This window comes from Silene latifolia, chromosome 7 (genome assembly GCF_048544455.1).
Source record: "Silene latifolia isolate original U9 population chromosome 7, ASM4854445v1, whole genome shotgun sequence".
In the NCBI taxonomy this organism is placed as follows: domain Eukaryota; kingdom Viridiplantae; phylum Streptophyta; class Magnoliopsida; order Caryophyllales; family Caryophyllaceae; genus Silene; species Silene latifolia.
Genome location: NC_133532.1, coordinates 14,738,775 through 14,760,558, shown reverse-complemented (window position 1 = coordinate 14,760,558; position 21,784 = coordinate 14,738,775). Strand labels below are relative to the sequence as shown.

Below are 21,784 nucleotides of genomic sequence, written 5' to 3'. Positions count from 1 at the left end.
TAAGAACTAAGAAGGACAGAACAGAAGGAGGTGTAGTAGCACTTTTTGGTGGGTCCTTTTGTGTTTTACAAGTGTAAAGTTCGGTATTATTGGAGTTTGGGCTTCCAACTTGGAACTTTGGAAGAGTCTCGAAGGTCGAGCTTTGTTTGTGTCAAGTGTCAACGATGTAGATAAGATGATTTTGTTTTCCTAAAAAAAAAAAATAGAATTATACTTGTTCAAAGTTATACGAGTTGGTATTTACAATTTGGGATATTCTACTGCGGTGTCGCAGTTTTCGGTTTTTACATGTTGTCACCTCTCATTTTTTTATATTCTACATTGTCACTCTAAAAAGTCGTTTGGTTCATCCTTAACTTATAATCTTAGGAAGTGTCATATCACATGATTTTAGAATTCATGTGAATCAGAAAAATGTTGTTTGGTTACATGCAGGCATTGTGATTCATGTAGGCATTCTCACTTACCTAGGGGGATCTAGGTAAGCAACTTCCTCTATTATGGAGGAATATGAATTCATGGGAAGTTCCAATTCATGTGAATTGGGGTAACCAAACAACCTACCCATTTTGCAATTCACATGAATTAAAGTTCCTGTGTAATTTAGTGGGCAACCAAACGACCCCTAAATTCCTTACATATTTCTCCATCATGACCTCGTTTAACTTTCAATTAACTTTATCACTATCAAACAACCATACTTTAACCTTTATTTTGACGTATTAATGTTGTATCACCATTCTACATGAGAAACATCACAAATTATCTTTAATAAGCACAAACTACTATTAAAACATCTGTTATGATTCATGACATGATAATGGAGAATCACTACTACAAATCCAGGCAACCACAACAACCCTTTAACAACGCTTATTCACGAAAATCACCATAAAACGTTGTAGAATGGATGACGCGAATTTTACTATACTTAATTACAACGGTTATGTGTTGTTAACCGTTGTTATTAGTTTTAACAACGGGTCAAACTTGCACAACCGTTGTTAATATAAAAACTAATAACAACAGTTTACTCTGTAATACATTATAACCGTTGTTAATAATTTGGCGCAAAATTAGTGAAAAGTAATTACAACGATTATATATAAACCCGTTGTTAATACTTTTTATCAACGGTTTTCTAAGGACCCGTTGTTAATATATTCTCCAATGACAACGGGTTTATGTGTAAAAACCGTTGTAAATACTTTCAAGCAAATACCACAATATATACCACACAAACACAGATCAGCCACAGCCACAAACACACAACCACACTCTTTCTCATCGTCTCTTTCTCATCGTCGCTTTATCATCTCCGTCACTGTTATTGTCATCGTCTCTTTCTTTCTCTAATTATCAGGTAAATATCTATCGCTTTATGGTTTTAGGTTTTGTCATCTCCGTCATTATTTTATTTCTCTAATTATTTTATTTGCATGTATTTTTCTCGATCAATATTGTTCTTTCTCTAAGTATTATTCGCTTAATTAGTTTTGTCACTGTTGTTTTTCTGCGTTTATTAGCTAGTAAAACAAATTAAATAAAATAAAACAAAGAAGAAGATGATGGAGAGGAATGCATAAACTTAATTAATTAATATATAAATACATAAAAAACTTATTACATTGCTAAAAATGCAATTCTTAGATATGCATAGAGAGATGCATTATCTTCTATGATATTCATCATCTCCTCCTTTGCTATTTGGAGGTTTCGTTCCGCGGATGCTATATCGTCATATAGCTGCATTATCTGCGGCTCTAACAAGCCATTTTTTTTGGCATCCTTGAGTGCGATCCGAGCGTCCTCAAGGTAGCTCCTGTACCTCCTCTCGATGTCCAGCAACCGGCGTATGAAACTCTTGTTGTACTCGGTCATAATGCATGTATTACGAATGTTATCATTCATTGTTGTTGAAGGAAGTTTGGAGTTTATTATTAGGTTTTAAAGATTTAGGGTTTGGAGTTTAGGGTGGAGATAGTGATATAATGGAATGGTTATTGAGATAATGCATGAATTTATACTTAGTAATGTGTCGTTTGAGTTGTTTTTTAATTAATATGTTTAGGAAGTTGTGCCAAATCTTATAACCATTCTCATTCCATATATTATTGTGTCCTTTCATATGCAGGGATTTGGCAGTAATAATGCATTATGCATCGGAATTGCAGTAATAATGTATGCATCTAGTAATATATAATTTTTTATTTTTTTTAAATCAACAACAACGGTTATTAAAAAAAACTGTTGTCTTTAGTTATAACAACGGTTTTTTCTATTGTAACCGTTGTTATAACTTTCCCACCAAAAATTAGTCACACTTTCCGCAACGAATGTCTCATAACGACAACGGTTTTTAACCGTTGTTAATAATTTTCACAACGAGTTTCTTAGAAAAACCAACCGTTAAAACCTTTAACAACTGACGCTTTAACAACATCCGCTTTTTTATATAACAACGGTTTTTAACCGTTGTTATAGCCTGTATCTGTAATAGTGAATTGATGAACTTTAAGTTAGATTCGTATACTATTTGGTGGGATAATGAGTAATTCGGCGAACTAAGAAGTAAATACGTAAGTTATCGAGTAATTGGAATGGTAAATAAACGATTTAATAGGTCAAGTAAGAAATTAGGTTAGCAAAGACAATAAATAAGGTCATGGTATAGACTAATGTATAGAGTTCAGGGGTACACCATAGAATTTCAAAAATGTAGGGCTACAGCATAGAATACCGAAAAACACGAGGGTACACCGTAGAATATCCCTAATTTTTATACAACAAAGGTAAAAATATACTCGGCCCGTCTTACTTGTGACGGTTATAAGCTTGTGACCTCACAACGCTCTTTCACTTGCACTCCCACCAGTGGCGGCTCTAGGAATTGAACATAGGGGGTGCGAAAATTTTACAAAATCAAAAGACTTTTAGTACGTGGCGGCGAAATCAATACTACTTATAATAAAATTTCACAAATTTCACATACGTCTTAAAGGATGTCTTTTTTTAAAGGATTTTGTAATACGAGGCTATCAAACATACGCAAAATTCGAATACGGAAAAAACATTTATTATATACCAAACAAATTATTCTTTTTGGTAATTTTTTTAATAATGATTTGACATATTTATCAATAATTTTGTAATTATAATACCTAATTTTTATACAACAAAGGTAAAAATATACTCGGTAAACTAACAAATAATCATAAATAAGTTTTATAAACTAAATATAATAATTAAATAATCTCTCTAAAAAAAAATTAAATAATTTTGATGTACTGTCGCTGTCTCATTTATTTGTTTTTTTTGAAGTAAACAGACGTAACATTAATATTAGGATGGTAAGCCAATGTTATCCATAAGTACAAGCGGAACAATAGCCTCCGGTACTGACTCAACCCAAAACCGAGTCGAGTAAGATAACGGTAATAGGTGAGCCAAACCATGAGCCACGACATTCCCCTCTCTGCGAATAAAACTAAACTGAATGCAAGTAAAATAACTAGCCAAGTCAGAAACGACTTTCCCAATTCTACCAAAGTAATTCAAAGGAAAAGATCTAGCCTTCAACATCGTGATCAAGAGTGATACGGAAATTGCACGGAAGCGGTTTAATAGAAAACGAACAATAATGAAATAAGGATATTTGCTTCGAAATATGTCTTGAAATCGAAACAATGGGATATTTGCGCGATCTAGACCTATAGATCGAACAATGGTGAACTATAATCAAGACCTATTGATTATAACTCGGGGTAATGCTTGAAAACGCGTCAAACAATAACAATTTTGAAACGAACTCGTCGAACCGATGTTTACAATTGTAAACGAAAAACTCACTGTTTTTATTCAATAACTCAATCTTCGATATCTAAAACAGTACAATTGACTCCCTATCTATACTAATAGGCCGACTTGCTAAACAAGCCAAAACCAGCTTAAAACACGCCAAAACTTACCTAAACTCGACTTTCCTAAAGCTAATACAATTGCCTTATATTTCTTATTCGATAATTAGGAAATAAGTAAAATAACCGGCTGCAATTTTAAATTGCTTATTCCTAAATAATAATACTTTTAATACTAAACTAGTATAGATCCCGCGCAAATGCGCGGTTTTTTAGATAAGAATATTAGAGAATTTAATAATTATACTATTGGTATTTAACTACATTTGAACTTCTATTATAAAATTTACTATTAGTAATTTTGTATTAAGAGCTAGAAAAGAGATTTTTCAACACTTTTTACTCTGTATAAGAGTGTCGGTTTTACTAAAATTATTTTATTAACTTTGTTTTAATAAAACGTTGTTTTTAATTATATCACTATATCCTGAATGCGTTATATAAACAATAAAAAAAAGTAACCAAAATTTAAATTTTCATATAGTATGGAGCAAAGATGAATATTAAGTTAAGGTGTAAAAAAAAAATATCATAAGTAAATTTATATCCGTTAATATGTCTATGCAAATTAAAAGAATATTATCCCTTTTTTAAATGGTATATAAAAATTATTTATTGTATGAAATTAATCAGTATGGTCCAGTTGTAGATATGATATAATGAAGCCCATTTATAACCTAAGTCGAAATTGATCAAGATGGCCCAATTGTAGATATGATGTTATGAAGTCCATTTATAGCCTAATTCATTTAGGCGGGAAAACTTTACAGATTTCTTATTCTTTTAGTTTAAGGGGATTGCTTATTTCGCCCTCTCCTCCCTAACTACACGACCACGGTTTCACAACTTAGCTGAACTTTCTTCCACGCCTCCCAATAGCACACCGCTTTATTCACAATATACTTCGTGCTCTGTCAAAAACACGACACCCAATCAACAGCTCTTCCCCGAAATAGTCCTCATTTCTACCATTCCAACAAGCCCATAACACCACCAACCTCTTCCCCAACTCATCCCCTTTCAGCCTCGCCATGAACCCATCCACCCAATCCGCTACACTGCCAGAATGCCGCCCCACTCCTCCTCGTCCAAACCCGCATATTCCCACAAATTCTGAGCAAAAGCACAACCGAACAAAGCATGTGAATCACTCTCAACATAACGATGGCAACGCTTACATGTAGGATCAACATCTTGAACCCGTTTTTGCACAATCAAACCGCAAGGCAGTACACCCTTACAAGCTCTCCAAACAAAATTTTTAATTTTACCATGCAACTCCAACTTTCATATACGCGACCAGAGCTTCGGCCTCACACTCGTAGATGCACGCCCAACATCATTCTCCTTCAGGCTTCTAAAAAAATGATACCCAGTTTTAACCGAATACTTTCCGTTTTCTGAGTGATTCCAAATTAATCGATCACTCTCATGATCATCATACAGCGGAATACGAAGTATTTCATTAACCTCAAACTCATATAAGTGCTGCCTTAATAATTCCTCATTCCACCTCCTCGGTTCCTCCGTAAATCAGTCCGCTACAACACTCTGCTCCAAACCGTTAAATCGGTGAAATCAGACGGGAACCTGATGCTTGTTTTGCCCACTGATCATGGCAAAATCTGATGGTCTTACCATCCCCTAGAAGCCAGCTACTCCCCTTACGAAACCCAGGCATCGCTTCCATCAAGCTTCTCTAAACAAAGGACGGATGATGTCCAATAGTAGCGTCCATAATATTCCCGGTCGGATAATACCGAGCAGCTAATAAACGCGCCACCAGAGACTGGGGTCTATCATATAATCTCCTTAATTGCTTAGTGAGCATGGCCAGATTAAAGGATTCAAAATGTCGATAACCCAGACCACCATCGTTTTTAGCACAACACATCCTTTCCCATGAAAGCCAGAAAATATGTCGTTTCTCACTACTATGTACCCACCAAAACCGAGCCAAATTACCCTCAATTTTGGAGCATAAAGTAGCCGGAAACTTAAAGAGCCCCATATGATAAGTGGGAATCGATTGGTCCACTGCCTTAATGAGGATTTCCCTACCCGAATATGAGAGCAACTTTTCTTTCCAACCCTTCAATTTTTTCCAAATACGTTCCTTTACTGGGTTAAACGCCATCATTTTATTTCGTCCAACAACCGCTGGGATACCCAAATACTTCCCCGGAGCAGAGACAACCTCCGCCTGGAGAACCGAACTGGTCTTCGAAGCCATACTAGTGCTAGGGCTATAAAACAATTCAGATTTTTGCAAATTCAACCGTTGACCTGACGCCGATTGATACATTTTAATAACCCCCCGAATAGCATCAACATTCTTTTTGTCAGCCGGCACAAAAGCAAGGAGTCATCCGCGAAAAAAAGATGGGATATACAAGGAGCATTCCGACAAATTTTAACACCGTATAAATTTTTCCTAGCCACTTCCCTGGAAATTAGTCTAGAAAAACATTGGCACATAAAATAAAAAAATACGGCGAAATAGGATCACCTTGGCGAAGACCCCGTCTCGGACGGAAGGAATCAGATGCAACACCATTAACTAGAAGAGCCGAACTTACAGTTCGAACACATCGCATCGACATTTCAACCCACCTCGGCGCAAAGCCCATCTTCACCATAACCCGCTCCAAAAAGGCCCACTCCACCCTATCATACGCTTTACTCATGTCTAATTTTAAGGACATATACCCATTCTGTCCCTGAGAATGTGACTTGATAAAGTGAAAGCATTCAAACGCCATAATAGCGTTATCCGAAATCAGACGTCTCGGGATAAACGCACTTTGTTCCACCTCAACTAATTCATCCAAATAACCTTTTAACCTGCCAACTAATACTTTCGAAGCCAATTTGTACAAGACATTACATAAGGTTTTTATTTGTTTATCTTTAATTAAAAGATTTTTCAACAAAAAATAAAAATGATAAGAGAGATGAATGAGACATAAGGTGTACAAATTACAATGATAGGGCGTGAGATCATAAATTTGCAATAGTTTCTTTGTAAACAACCGGATTTACAAAGATTAAGAGCAGTTGGAAATTCAAAGGAAAAGGTGAAATCGCTAACTGGCGTCAACAACAAATGTTTTGTTTTTAATGTAAATTGGATGCTTAAGCTTCTTGAGTTCTTGTGCTTTTGTGAGAAAAAAGGTAGGAGGATTACTTGGTGTTTGAATACTAATAAAACATTGGACAGAAGATTGTGAAAACCAAGTAATTAACTGCCTAATGGATTGAAATGGTACTACCATAGGCATATATAGTGTAATCGATTAAGCTGATGCTTAAAATTGAAGACATTCTCCTAAATAAGCCTTTTGAAACTCCATGTTTTTTTTAATGCTTGTTAGTTTGTTTTTTTTTTTATTATTTTTAGACAACTTAATGCTTGTTAGTTGATGCCACATATAAGTATATTTGTCAGGGTTCGGATCTCTTCCTGAACTCAGGCGAGCTCAACAAGATGTCATGCTCAATTATATAGAAGCAAGTGCGGTTTCAAGTCCAACAATGGCGGATCAAATAGATACACCAAAGCTTTAGAGCGATTTGGAAGTTTGTTTTGAATCCTTCCATGATATTGTACCAAAATCGCTGAATGAATTAACAAAGTTTATAAACAAAGGCTGAAACTGGAAAAAAAGGAGAAAGGTAAACCGTAAATGCAGTCAAAACTTGATGTTCTTCAAACATTAGCACTATTTGTTAGTTTTTCTGCCAGAGGCAAAATGTCTACTAGAACCGAAGGATCTCAAATAACATTTCTTGTTACCGTCTTTTAGAAAAGCATGGTATATACCGTTGTTTCCTTGGAAATAAACGATAGATTAAATGAGCAAGAGATTATATGAACTCCAGAGACCCGTTATTTACAGTATAACCATCCCAAAGAATACAAGAGCACAACAGAAGCAATTTTCAGCAGTTATTCATGAAAAAATTACATCAACGAACTAAGCGAATTAGTTTATTATTGTTTCGACTTCTCTTCCTGGACGAAGTCATGTATACCTTCTTTTCCTCTTTATCCCTAACTATTACTCTCTTCTCTATATACACAGCCTTGACGATTATATGACACTATACACTACGACAACAAATTGAGGACTCTACGACGGAAAAAACAATAAAAGACCATGATCAGCACCAAATCATGATTTCCTTCACCCTTCTTTTTGAATGTTCTAGAATGTACATGTATCATACTAGAGTTTCACTATTGCTCAGACGGGTTTAACCAACTGCAACCCACAGACCATCCCAGAACACCAAATATAAGATCAATCCTTGCACATGCGTCAACCTGGAAATAAAAAAGATTAGAAGCTTTTTTCCTGGCTTGGAAGCTAAACCGATATCCCAATGCCTAAACAGCTCTCGCCTTCGGAAGGATAAACTTAATAAAGGGGTCGATGATAAGCAACCTGACAACTACGATTGATTCTACAAGGAGAGGCTAAAATGGCCCTTGATGAAAATTGCATTGAGACCTATGTTTACTCTGATACTTCACTTAGTTGCCGTATTCCGTACCCGATACTTATTTTGTCAGATACAATAAGATACTCTGATACTTCATTTTAGACCAAAATATTGAAACTTCCGCACAAAATAGCCGTATCAGATACTCCGATACGTATTTTGTCGGATACGAGTAGACGAGTCTGAGTAACATAGATTGAGACTTGTTTTATTGATCAATACTTCACAACTATGTTACTAGGACGCGATGCAAGTGTCTGCCTCTACATAGTAGTAAGGGTCGGACACTACCGTCTTGTGAAACAGTTGTATATTTTAATACTTAATAAAGTGTCAGACAGCTGGAGACCAGGCAAGAGGCACATAAACAAAGTGAGGTGTTGAAATAACAGAGTTTCACAATATAGAAGCGCGCACACACTTAAGGGAACAAGTAGCATGCATGAAACATCTAACTTCTATAAATAAGCTATAAACAACATACCATATTATCGGTGCTTCCTTCAATGTGAAACAGCATGACTCCCATACACCTTCCTCGGTCAATTTCAGCCTGCAGGTCAATTAGTACACACAGCAAGTTAAACTTGCAACTCCAAAATTTCAGTAATGAGAAGCAAGCAGAGGCCAGAGACTGCCTTACCACGCAAGAACACACTGAAAAGCCCAACGATGCCAAAACTGTTATCACTTCACCCATTATACCTGAAATTTATGTTTTCAAGAGTAGTTCAGAACCCACAGGCGTAAAAGTGGCACCGAATCAGTCAAAGACATTAATGTAAACAGCTATACAATTTTCTTTTATTTATTTATAGACTGCTCATAGGGAGTTGGGACCACACATGCCAAGTCACAGGACCCACCGTAACATCTCAACTTCACCAGTCGGACGTACTCTATCCTCTATAAAAGAGTTTCCAAAAGAATTTTAACTAAACACAGGAGTTCATTGAAAAGAGGCATAGACCTTTTTAAGAGCAATAGCAACGACAAAGATTCTTTCAGGATTATTCTTCACATCATTTCATTCAACAAAAAACTCAAACTTTTGAAAACCCGATATCAACAATGAAGTTCTTTCTAGTTCTTAAATGGGTCCTACAAATCACTAACTCTATTTTTTACCATAACAATACATACTTGATGCAAGTGTTTTAAAATGACTTAAATACTACGTATAATATAAACTGTACACATGTCTCGTAATACCTACTTGTACACAGTTTTTCAATATAATAAATCACGGAGTATTAATTATATAATGCGCATGGAAATTGTACAGAAATATTCTGAACAAATAAATGGGTTTCTCTGCAAATAAATGGGGTTGTCAATGTTGAATTATCTACATTGAAGTATGGGCAAAGGATTTGGTTTTCATAGGCCTTATATGTCATTCATCCTCCGTTTTTAGTCACCCACAATTTCCATCAATGAATTACACGCTTAAAGCATAGCTCACTCTGCACCAAACGCCTCACCTCATGTATTTCCCTCATTCTTCCCATTCCTTCCATCTCTATCTTCCTTACAGAACGAAGTCACGAACGCGTTTATCTGTGGGGACATCTATGGGTGAAATTCTGCAAACTACATCCCACAACAAGGTAAATTTGTGCCTAAGTTAGATCTCCCTTCAAAACATATTGTTGCTACTGCTCTAAGAAGCCAATTTCTATTATACGCAAAAGGAGTAATAAATGCCATCAAAGATAGACAGAAAAAACTTATTCCTTTCCCAAATACATATTCCCCATATTTCATCTGCCTACTTCAGTATGTTATGCCAGGAGCTTTCCATGGTTATCCGCTTTTAAAGGTTAATCCTCGGCTTCTTGAAATTATTAAATATAAATGGACTCGAACAAGCAGAAGAATGAAAGTACTATACTTTATTCGCCAAATTCACAACTATCAAGATCACCTCAGTGATGGACCTTTTAACTAACTTGATATCAACAAGCACATACGCAATGCTCGGGGATAGAATGATTAAACAGGAAGCTAAGAAACTTCAGAAAACATTTCCAGAGAGAGAAATGAAAATTTACCTCTCCTATCAATACAAATAACAGAGAGCCATACAACAGAATTTCCTTCAAGACTGTGCCAAGCAGCAATTTTGCTACTCTGCCAACACTCGAGACCAGGCAAAACTTCCCTGGGCCTTGCCTTGTTAGCAAATATCGTCTTAGCAACATCATTATCTCGAGACCATAATTGCCCCCACTCCTTCAAGCTTGATTTCTCCACTTGCTTATTGTGTTTCCCATTTACCTTTGGGAGTTGAATAGCACCATTCTGTGGGAGAAGATCTTCCGAGCTTCTAGAAAGCAATGCCTCAAAGATCTCACTCATCTTGGAAAGATCAGAACTCTCCTCAACTACATCTTTCTTATCAGCATCAGCAATAAAGTTTCCAACTGAATCAGTCATAATTTCTTCAGCAGACAATGAGGCTTGCTCCCTCAAAAACTAAAAAAAAAAAAAAAAAAAAAAAAAAAAAAAAAAATCTTAAAATTAATATGATGCTCTAGAGAGAGTATACTACCTCCAACCGAAATTTATTGTCCTCATTTGACTTTGTTGGTCAACATATGTCAACTTTAACCATTAATTTCCCAACATATAACGTCTATTTGGATGTTTGATTTATCACACCAACTATTTCCATATGTTCGTTTTTGAAAAGTTGTAAACTACTGTATATTATGAGAAAATATCGATAAAGGTCAACATTGTTTGACCATTAAAGTCAATTAGGACAATATAAAATATAAATGGGATGGAGGGAGTAACAGTTTCACATACAAGTTTACAGCGAGCTCACCCTCATAATCTTGTGCCTAGTACTGCGGGTTTTGGCATGTTGCAGCCACAGCTTGTGCTTCTGAAAAGCTGATTTACTTGAAAGTGCCTGAGACATGCCGTTAGACACCATAGCACAGCCAAATTAGTTTGATGACTGGTGTATGTACTAAACCAGCAGAGCTGAAGAAACATATAAGCAGGCTACGCACATGAAGCAGAACTAAACTGTGATAAATTTCTGATACTACGAGAGAGTTTGACATTAATTATAAACTGCCTAAAGGAAAGATTCAGATTCAAAAACAACAAAATCAGTTCACTTATAATATGTCAGTTGATAGAAATTCTACAACATCTAATTTGTTTCCGCACAAAGAGAGTAAGCCTACTGGCTCATTTATGATTCTATGGCATCTAATACCACTATACCAGCCACGACACTGAATTATGACTGAATTATCATGGTTTTCAGGTTACCACCCTACTGTGACCACATTTTGAGGTCACCGCGCTACCAGGACCACATTTTGAGGAGGTATCGGACGCATTTATCGCGCAAAGACAGAGACCAAGCTGTGACAGTCACGGCGAGCTCCATAATCAATTCCCAAAGCGATATCTAATACGAACATCCCTAATCGATAATTGGACCATCATAGAGTAAAACCTAATAAAGGCTTCCACTTATGTTATTTAAGACGTTCAGTAGAATATATCTTTGCTTCATCAAGCATTATTTTTCAAATAGTGGGGAAAAAAATAGTTCAAATATAACTCCTAAGTGAAATTATTTGAAAGCAATATATTAACCCACAATACCCCAATTTTCATATTTATACTCAACCTTTGGTAATTCATAAACAACCTCTTTATGTTGCTAACACAAGGGTAAGGTTGCGTACATCCGACATCTTCGACCCCACAATTTAAGGGAGGCATTGAGGCACTGGGCCACTGGGGTAATGTTGTTGTATGCAGTGATACAAGGTATACCCTACCGAGAAAGAGGATCCGTTTTTGCTTCAAAATATTCCAAATACAAATGCAGTTCACAGATAATATCTTAATTCATGTGAATTTTAACAAAACTAAATTAACTGCTGCAATCACAAAGTCAGCCTTTTCTATTATCCATAGACAGTATCTTAACCATTCACAGAATCTTCTATAGCCTTATAGGTCTGCTTCAGTTTACTTCACTAAACCTTAATTTCCAGATAACTGGGCCACTGGGTTTAAAAGCTTAAAAATAACCTTTCTTTTCATGGAGACATACTATTAATTAAGGGATATAAAGGGGGTGAATGGGTGATGCCTATGTACAAAAAAGACACTATTAAGGTGACACGCATATAAAAAAGTTTTGGAACGAACTAAGAGACCTACCCGGCTACACATGAAAACATGATAATGAAAGACCTCTCTGATACTGCCACAACGGCACAACATCATTACCCCAGTATCTTATAGGTACTCCTGACTGTGGTGTATAAGGGGGTCGGATGTATGTAATTCATACCACAATACTTGACATTTCTAAATTAAGACTTGAAAGGGGGACACACACACATAGAGAGATGGAGAGGAGGGAGGGGGAGGGGGAGCTTACATCGTATGTTATTATCTCCACAACTTCTGCATTGGCAAGTACGTGTGTTGGAGAAACAAGATTTCCGTTAACCTAGTAAAAAATAGCCCACTGATGACACAATTTTTAAATATTGGTGCTCAAGTTTAACTCATCTGAAGGGATACCTTTGCAGCCACCATTCTGTTTCCAATTTCTGTGTGTATCATATATGCATAATCAACAACAGTTGCTCCCTTCGGCAGATTTTTTATCTGCCAGCCCAACAAACAAATTAGGTATCGCAACAAAGAAACAAATAAAAACAATTTGTTTAATATGGTTTAAATAATCTCATATACATATAATTAACACTTTATACCTCTCCACGTGGTGTAAATACAAAGACACGGCTACCTAGAAGATCACGAGTTATGACATCCACAAACTCCCTAGAACTCATGTTGCCAACAAATTCTTCTTGCCATTCTCTGATTGCATTAAGCCAGCCAATCTAGAGCAATAAAGAAGCCATCAATCACGTGATCAGTGGGGTGCTTATAATGAAAGTATTCTACAAAAAAGGTACTTTAATAACAAATCAAAATAAAGAATATAAACAATACCCTGAGAGCAACATTGTTGTTTCTAAAACAGGCTGATTTCCCTATTGAATATCTGGGCATCAAATGCGCAGCCATACCATCAGTCAACACCCTCCCACAATAGTGTGCCGCTATGCCTCTTTGAGCTATCAAATCCATTTCTTCTGTTCTTATCTGAAAATATGAAAGAATGTAAAAGAATAAAGGTAAAGAAGTGTATCGTGAGAACTGCAGGCATTATAACAGCTAAGACCTTCAATTCTCTAGATAAATGTGAGAAACAAAGATCTTGCAAATGCAAGCTAGAGTTACAGACGGCAATGTCAACTTTGAGACAGTTTACACGAGACAGATGAAGCAATAAGCACGCACACAGTCAACGTGATATTATGATGGACGACATCGAAAGTGATGCGAAAGACATGTCCAGAAGAAAAGTAAAAGTTAGAGAGTAACCTGAACTTCTAAACGGAACATGCTCTCGTAAAGAAATGGAATGACAGTTGTGTGCAGACTTTGGTAGCCATTAGGCTTTGGGGTAGCGATGTAATCTTTCACCTGTTTTATATGAAGATGAAGGAAAATTAACGAATGTGAGGACAAGGGAACTTCCGTTGAATTTGATAAAGAGGCCCTATCATATAGAGATCAAAAGACTCACAGATCGAGGAATTGGAGTCCATATACTGTGGACAAGGCCAAGAGCATGATAGCATATCTGCATAATTCAGAGCAAGAAGATCTTTTAGTAGTAAATACTAAATAAGTCGATATGTCGGGCAAACGCTTTTGTACAACTGAGAAAAATACAGATACTAACCTGTTCAGCATTGCAAAGAGGGCCAATTCCAATGCAAGGTTTTGGCTTTATTATAACTCGGAGCTGAAAAAAGAAAGTAACCCGCAATCTATAGTTAGAGATAAATGGTTCCTTAAATTGATTTAGCGACCTGTATATAAGATAACATCCTAAAACCAATCCTACACACCTGAGCAATCTGGTTGACCTCACTGATTGAAACTTTTGCTTTAGTTACAGCTTTATAGATGCTACATAAACAAAATACACAAGCTCAATAAAATAATACAGACACGAGGAAAATGCATTAAAGAAAATCAGAAAAAAAAAAGTCATTTTCAGTCATGCTCTATCAACATGCTGAATATAACTATGAATACAAACAATTAGACGTGAATAGTGATTCTACAATCTTAAAGCTACTCGGCTATAATGAGAAAAAGCCCTGAGGATCTGCCATACAACAAAAATGATAGCTCTAGCACCATGAACACTATGGCAATTCTATTGAAATGTTTAAATGTCAAATGGAGCACACAAAATCAAAACAGACGAGCATTTCCATGAAGCATGACCTCTCATCTACAGCGATATCATTTCCTCCACTTAACTAACATGCATCAATTTTTTATTGTGGGTAAAGGGAGAGTCGGATGTACACAGCCCTACCTCTATGTTAGCAACACAACTTTAAAAAAAAACGCATCGCTGAAATATTTTTTTAGCACAAAATAACATCGGTCTAATTGAAAACGTGTTGAAGATTTGACGCAACAGCAATTTCAGTACAACAAAGACAAAGCTCTTGGACCTGTATGGCTCCTTCGTTACAGCACGCACTTCAGTTCTGACAGTAACAAGTTCTAAGAATTGGTCCTCCTCAATTTTTTTCACCAAAATCTTGTTTGCCTGGAAAGAAGGAAAAGTGTACTATGAACAATAAGAATGAAACAAGTCATAATTACAATATATTCCTCAACTTCTCATGCAGCCTTCAAAATAATCATAACTTTCCAAGAGTTCCAAGAGTTACAACTCCCAACAGAATTCTAGCAATAAAATAGATATTATGTATATTGCGTGAGTCGTCGAGAACCTAAAGGGAGGCTGAACTGGTTCACCAAGAACAGAGTTATAGATTACATTGGTTATTTCTACAAAGTTATAGAATAAGTTCTCATGTCTACAGTAAGCAGCAGTAGAAATAATCACCTCATTCAATTCTTTTTTGTGATCTTCATAAAGCTCAGCAACCCTTTTAGTGATCTTCTCATAGTCCTGAGTATTTGTGTACATGAACGATAGATTCTCAAGTTCGGACTGCAGCACCAGACAAGAAACAACCAAATGCTCAGAACTTATGATTCCATAGTAAAAGAGAAAGACAGTTATAAGGATTTCAGAAGAAGTAAGAACAGAAAACTCAGGCAAGCGCCTATATCATGACAGATATGGAAAAAACTAGCCATAAACAGGTGCCTTTGAAGCACTGGGCTATTGGAATCCTGTAAAGCGAGACTGATAAATAATACTCCCTCCTACTCTATTTGTTGTTCCCCTTTCTTTTGGGCATAAGAAATAAGGTAATCAATTTGGATCAAACAATACACATAAACCCACATCAAATTGATTTTGGACCACACAAAGTTGTCCAAAAAAGGAAAGAGGGAACAAAACCTGAATTGAATGGAAAAGGAAAGAGGGAACAACAAATAGAATAGGAGAGATTATTTTTTAAACAATATTTACCAGTAGCCTATACAAATGGCCTTGTTGTTAGCCAAATTTCAACCGACGCTAGAAAAAACAAAGCTCGCCATTCATCTCATGACTTGTCCTGATACATTCCTTTCTAAAGACATCTATTATGCTTTTAGACTCAAATCAACAAAATGGACAGTGCTCAGTATTCGTTTAAATAGAGCCACATATATATACATAAAGGCCACAGATAAGATAGAAAAATCAAGCTGAAAAACAACATGAAAAACAGAGACAAGCTTCAGAACATATTTAATTCGATAGAATCCCAATATATCTATCATAAGACACGCTTTTACTCCACTCATAAGTTTAGTACGCAGAAAGAACCATCGCAGATAACGGGAGGAATAGAACTTGAATGCATGAATATTTTACATATATTATCTCCAGAAAATGACATTCCTTGTAAGATAATCTCTAAACTCAAGAGTAGCAACTATTGTACATAAAACTCAAGGGAGAAACTATTGTGATTCACAGAAAAGGAACCAAGGACAAAAAGATGGCTGAAATAAAATGACACATATGGTATATAAGCACACAAATTGACCAGAGTTTGATAAGAATTTAACCTATAATTTCAAGCAGGTGGGAAACATACTAATCGAGGTTTTGCCAAATTTCAAGGATGAGAAACTTGTATGCACACAAGAGTCTTGCAAGGGATATATCCATAATTAGTTAATTACGTAGCCTAGTAGCTGACACAGGAAGGCCAAACGAGGCTCTACTGTAACAGTAAGTTCAATAAGTAGAGGCAAGATGATGCACATTAATACTCCGTATTAAACAAGTCAAATTGTGGCTAACAAACAGCTACAAAATGACAGAGATTTTGAATCTACACATACCTTAATCTGGTACATTCCTAGCAGCTTTGCCAGAGGGGCAAACACCTGCAGCGTCTCCAGAGCTATACTTGCCTAGATATAATAAAAATGTTAATGATTACAGAAAATACACGTAGAAAGTATCCAACCCACTAACCAAACTATCACATTACCTGCTTATGAGCAGGCATGTGTGAAAGTGTGCGCATATTGTGCAATCTATCGGCTAATTTGACAATAATGACGCGAACCTGAAGCAGAAGATTCAATTATTAGTTAATGAAATACACTTTGAAAGTTAGAGCTACAAGTAAATGGTGTCCATCACCTCTTCAGTCATTGCCAGGAACATCTGTCTTAAATCATCAGCTTTGACATCACAACTGGTTTTATTCTTGTATTTCAACTTCCCCAGCTTTGATACCTGAATATAAGATGATCGTACAAAAACTGAAGTAAGAGACAAATACATATTGATACAGTAGCTTTGCACTTTTACCACAATCAAATATTGATTATAAGTCGCTGTGAACTGTTAGATGCACCTTGGTCTCCCCTTCTACAATACGACGAACAGTGCAACCAAAGTCCTTCTCAATTCTTTCAAAAGTGACAACATTTGTATCTTCAACTGTATCATGCAGTAATCCAGCCGCAATAGACTCCCAATCCAATTCCTAGGATCATAACCACAATCTATAAAACAGCCTCGCAAAATAAAATGAGAAAAAATAAAAGCTTGTGCCAGCTTACAAGTTCGCCTAGTATGCGTGCAACTTCAACTGGATGGATGATGAAGGGCTCTCCACTCCGCCTCTTTTGACCATTATGAGCATCAAAAGCTAGCTGTAGAAATCAACTATAGGACTTCAAACCAGCAATTCGAAATAAATTATTCCTCGGTGACAAAGGGAACTAACACATAACTGATACCTTGAGAGCTTTCTGAACCAGATTGAGTTCACCGACAGGCAGGTACGAAATGGCGGGTAAAAGATCCTGAGAGCAATTAGAAAGTAGAACATAAAATATTTAGACCAAGCTAATAACAGACATAATAAAAACAAAGACTGTTCCAAAAGGAACAGAGAAGAAATTATAATAAACATATAGATGTATAGTCCTTTAATTGAAGGGAGACATTGCTTTGTTATAGACTACGTTCGAGGTGTATCAATGGAGGAGAATCCAAGCCGAAGCGAATTGGATTGTGAACTCAGCATGGAAAAGGAGTCGCGATCTGAAGACGAATTTGGGCTGAGGAACCAGATTGTGGGCGCGAGGAACTGTTGGGGCGCGTCCAGGACGGTTTTAGACGATAGATTTCTTTCCTTTGTTTAATTTTTAGTTTTCTAACTCTAATAGGTGAAAAACTATTTTCTTAAGCCGAGTAGGTTATTTCTAAGTTTCCTAATCCTAGTAGGCTATTCCTTTAAGGAAGGCTTTAGCCTTTATGCATTGTAATAAAATACTACTCTCTTTTATTATTTTGTATAGACTTGAATTACTGAATTGAGAATTTAATCCCCTTGAACGGTTGTTCAACTTTAGAACTTGGTTGAGTTTGCACAAAAGTCAAAAAACGGTTCATCTTTTTCCTTTGCTAATTTATTAACGGTCGTTAATCAATTATCAAACTTATTCTTTGTTATTTGGTTTTCCGCTGCAAACTCCAATCCTTCTACGTGATCCACATCAATGCCAAACATGAATTAGTAATTTAGTATTTACTCTTTCCTTTCATGACGATCACTTCTTTTGAGAGAACAATTTCAAAAATTAATAAGGAATGCGAAATTTTGAGGGTCTCACCAGCAAAGTGTGTTTACGGACTAACGAATCACTATGTAATCATATCACCTCTATGCCTTGACGAAGAAATGTTATCACTAATATAAATTTGGTTTGTGTTTTATGCATACCTCCCACAAATATTCAGCCGAAATATCATCAAAAGAGCCTGAATCAGAAGATGAAGAACACTCGCATTTCCATCTTTTAGAACTAAGACCTTCCAAGCTAAAACTAAAGATCTGACCCAAATCCTTGAAGCAGAAATCTCCAAACCAATCACTGCCTCCAACCCTCGATCTCTGGTTAAAATAGCAAACACATAGTCAGGAGCGGTGTAATCTAACATTATATTGAATAATAAAAGTCATAGCAACTTGCAAGAGGCTGCAAGCAAAAAAACAGAGAAGGATGGAAGTAAACAAAAAATAACAAAAGTGCAAAACATTTATGTTTCTAACAAGTAGAGATACAAAAACGTAAAGCCCTTTGTTAGCAAATTTCATACTATAATAGAACAATATCAAGAAAAAATAGCCCGATACAAATTTTCAGGCTATTTTTTCATAGTCAAGAAGTGAACACACGGCTGAATAGTGGACAACATTTTCTCATACTTTCGTAGACAGAACTTAGAAGACATAGCTCCATTCGGGAAATAATGTTTGGTCTTTCAGCACATGCCCGATGTTGTCTTCATTTATTAAAAAATGCCACTGTCTAAATTATCTACGAGTTGACCGGGCATTTATCGGATCTCCATTTGAAATGGTCTTCTTATGAGTAGAAGATAGATGAGATAAGGTCTTACTTTCGATATTGAATATCGTTCAATTGACAATTTGGATATTGAATATCGTCCAAGTGATTTTACTTTTAAATATTTAACGACATCTCTCACCAGACCAATTCTACTAACTATGGATTGGTGATGAAACACATTAGGAAATCTGAATCTCCATCGAAAGTAAGTGGCTTTTGTCGGACTATGATCCTAGGTAGAATAAACATTTATGGCAATCTTTAGAGTAGCATGCAGTGTGCCGTGCGTAGGAATAACTATCTTCGGACAAGGAAGCATTTATTCCTTCTTTAATTGTTGATCCTATATGTAAAAAGCAGTGAGGGTGTCTTGTTTCCATAGTAGATTTCTTACCATTAAATTTCATGACCTGGTTAGTAGAAAATAGGGCAAGCAATTATAGAAATGTGTCCTGTTAGGTATCTTTTGTTGCATAATTCCCGTATCTCTTCAGGGACTACACATTCTTTCGGTTATACTTTTGGCAATAGTTGTTTTCTAGCTTCATTGTGAGCCAAAGCAATGGGTACTTCTAATTAAATTTTCTGCCTTCACCAATAACGTCAATACGTAGCAAAAGAACAAACAAATCCTTGCATCGGCTATATTACATTTCTAGCTGAGTTGATTTGTAGGTAAAAATGATAAACGTGTCACATTCTCACAATCATGACACAATGGAATAATCTCAAACAACATGCCGAATTCTTCACAATACTACTCCAAATGAAACTAAATCTTCATCAACCTTCTAACTAACTACGGCAACTACGCTTCTATATCCCATTAAAGCTTCCCAATTCTAGTATAACATTCCAACTATCACTCCTAAAACATACGGACTATATTTCAATATCAATTTCATTTCCATCTTACTCAGAACTAAACAAAGGTTCATCAACCTTCTAACTAACTACCGGCAAATATGCTTATGTATCCATTCACCTTCCCAATTCTAGTATCATATTCCAACTATCGCTCCTAAATCATCTATTTCAAATATCAATTTCATTTTTATTAAACAACATTTTTTCTCAATCAGTTAGACAGTTACTACAACAAAACTTTCGAATTACTACAACATTTTTCACAATCAATTACTACAACAAAACTTTCGAATTGAACCAAAAGAAAAACTAACATTATAACCACACCATTTCCTAGCATCAGAATCAATATCATCACCTAAAAATGTCATAAAACAAGTTCACTTACATATCTATACCGATTAATCCTCTGACCACTCGAGAACAACGAAGACGAAGACGACAACGAACACTGCGTAGTACTCGCCAAAGAACCAGTAAGAACCCTAGGCGCCTTCCACGCACAAGAATACACGCTACAATCTCCTCCTCCACCACCGCCGCCTCCTCGCCATGGTTTTAGCTTACAAACGCTCACGCATTCAACCGAAACTACACAAAATTCAACAATTCAACACACATATCAATATATCACCATTCAATTACGAGAATTACGACAGAATTCGCATAATCGACCAAAAAACCTCAAAAAATCGAGTAAAACAAGAAGATTACGGAATTTGCGAAGAAGATGATTGAATTAGTACCTGAGAGAGTTGATGGAGAAGACGCCATAGAAATCTACAGCGAAGCATCGAGAATCGAAGAGAACATCGAAGGAAGAGGAATTAGCGCGATTAATTTAGTGAATAAATTAAGGAAGTTGATAGATTAGTGGAGTAGTGTGTATTTGTTGTTGGTTAATGGATAATAAGGTGTGTGTTTGTGTTGTGTATGTGACTATGTGTGTGTTGGATTGATATTTGATAAGGTGAGCGTTTGGTTGGAGAAGGGAATGAGAGGAGAACATAAGAGGTGTATGGTGTTGAAGGATATGGGAGATATAATTATCATGGGAAGGTGTATAAATTGTGGTTCATTTTTTGCTTGCTTAGTTTTGATTGACGACTAATTTAGGTTTGGTGTTTTGTTTTGTGGTTAGGAAGTTTGTTTTGATAAATTGGGTAGACAATTACACATGGTTATTTTGACTGTTTGGTCTATAGCTCTAGTACAATCTGTCTTTTGAATTGTTATGTTTGGAATTCGGGTTCAAACAAACTCCGTAAACCCTAAATAATTTAGGATATTTCAAATTGTACAAGATAAGTATACTTTTAATATACTTCGCATATGATTGATTTCTATTCTATATTCTATTAAAATATTTATTTACGTGACCCTTAGTTTTATTCCGACAAATTTGTCGGTGAATTAGTCGGCTCGCCACTGACTAGGCTGGTTGCATTTTGATTTTTGGATTATTTTACAAGGTAATCTTATTAACTGCTACCAGATAGCCTTAGGAGGCGCTTGATTGAGGGTATTCAGGAAAGTGAAAGAGAATCAAAGCAAATGAATCC

General features: G+C 36.0%; 2 protein-coding genes across 2 annotated transcripts; both read right to left on the bottom strand.

Annotated features, from left to right (window-relative positions):
* Positions 1–5,616: 5,616 nt before the first annotated feature.
* On the bottom strand, positions 5,617–6,222 carry LOC141589762 (putative mitochondrial protein AtMg00310). The gene has a single exon (XM_074410387.1). The coding sequence runs from the start codon at positions 6,220–6,222 to the stop codon at positions 5,617–5,619; it is 606 nt and encodes a 201-aa protein (XP_074266488.1).
* A 1,568-nt stretch (positions 6,223–7,790) lies between these two features.
* On the bottom strand, positions 7,791–21,408 carry LOC141591818 (putative GTP diphosphokinase RSH1, chloroplastic). The gene is made up of 24 exons (XM_074412299.1): positions 20,969–21,408; positions 20,611–20,813; positions 18,725–18,895; positions 17,736–17,801; positions 17,556–17,648; positions 17,348–17,479; positions 17,131–17,226; positions 16,976–17,053; positions 16,824–16,895; positions 15,421–15,528; positions 15,020–15,117; positions 14,399–14,459; positions 14,230–14,292; positions 14,071–14,127; positions 13,866–13,967; positions 13,431–13,583; positions 13,187–13,318; positions 12,993–13,079; positions 12,847–12,918; positions 11,257–11,343; positions 10,478–10,901; positions 9,067–9,128; positions 8,908–8,976; positions 7,791–8,244 (listed from the first exon to the last, which is right to left on the bottom strand). Exons 1-24 carry the CDS (start codon positions 20,994–20,996, stop codon positions 8,158–8,160), a joined length of 2,601 nt encoding a protein of 866 aa, XP_074268400.1. The 5' UTR covers positions 20,997–21,408; the 3' UTR covers positions 7,791–8,157.
* Positions 21,409–21,784: the final 376 nt, after the last annotated feature.

What these genes read in the sequence shown, in the direction of transcription:
- LOC141589762 (XM_074410387.1), bottom strand. Translation starts at nt 6,222, where the DNA reads ATGTATCAATCGGCGTCAGGTCAACGGTTGAATTTGCAAAAATCTGAA.
- LOC141591818 (XM_074412299.1), bottom strand. Translation starts at nt 20,996, where the DNA reads ATGGCGTCTTCTCCATCAACTCTCTCAG. An exon ending in GTAACGAAGGAGCCATACAG is followed by an intron (nt 14,460 to 15,019) that starts GTCCAAGAGCTT and finishes TTGTTTATGTAG; the next exon opens with CATCTATAAAGCTGTAACTA. An exon ending in ACAACAATGTTGCTCTCAGG is followed by an intron (nt 13,319 to 13,430) that starts GTATTGTTTATA and finishes TTATTGCTCTAG; the next exon opens with ATTGGCTGGCTTAATGCAAT.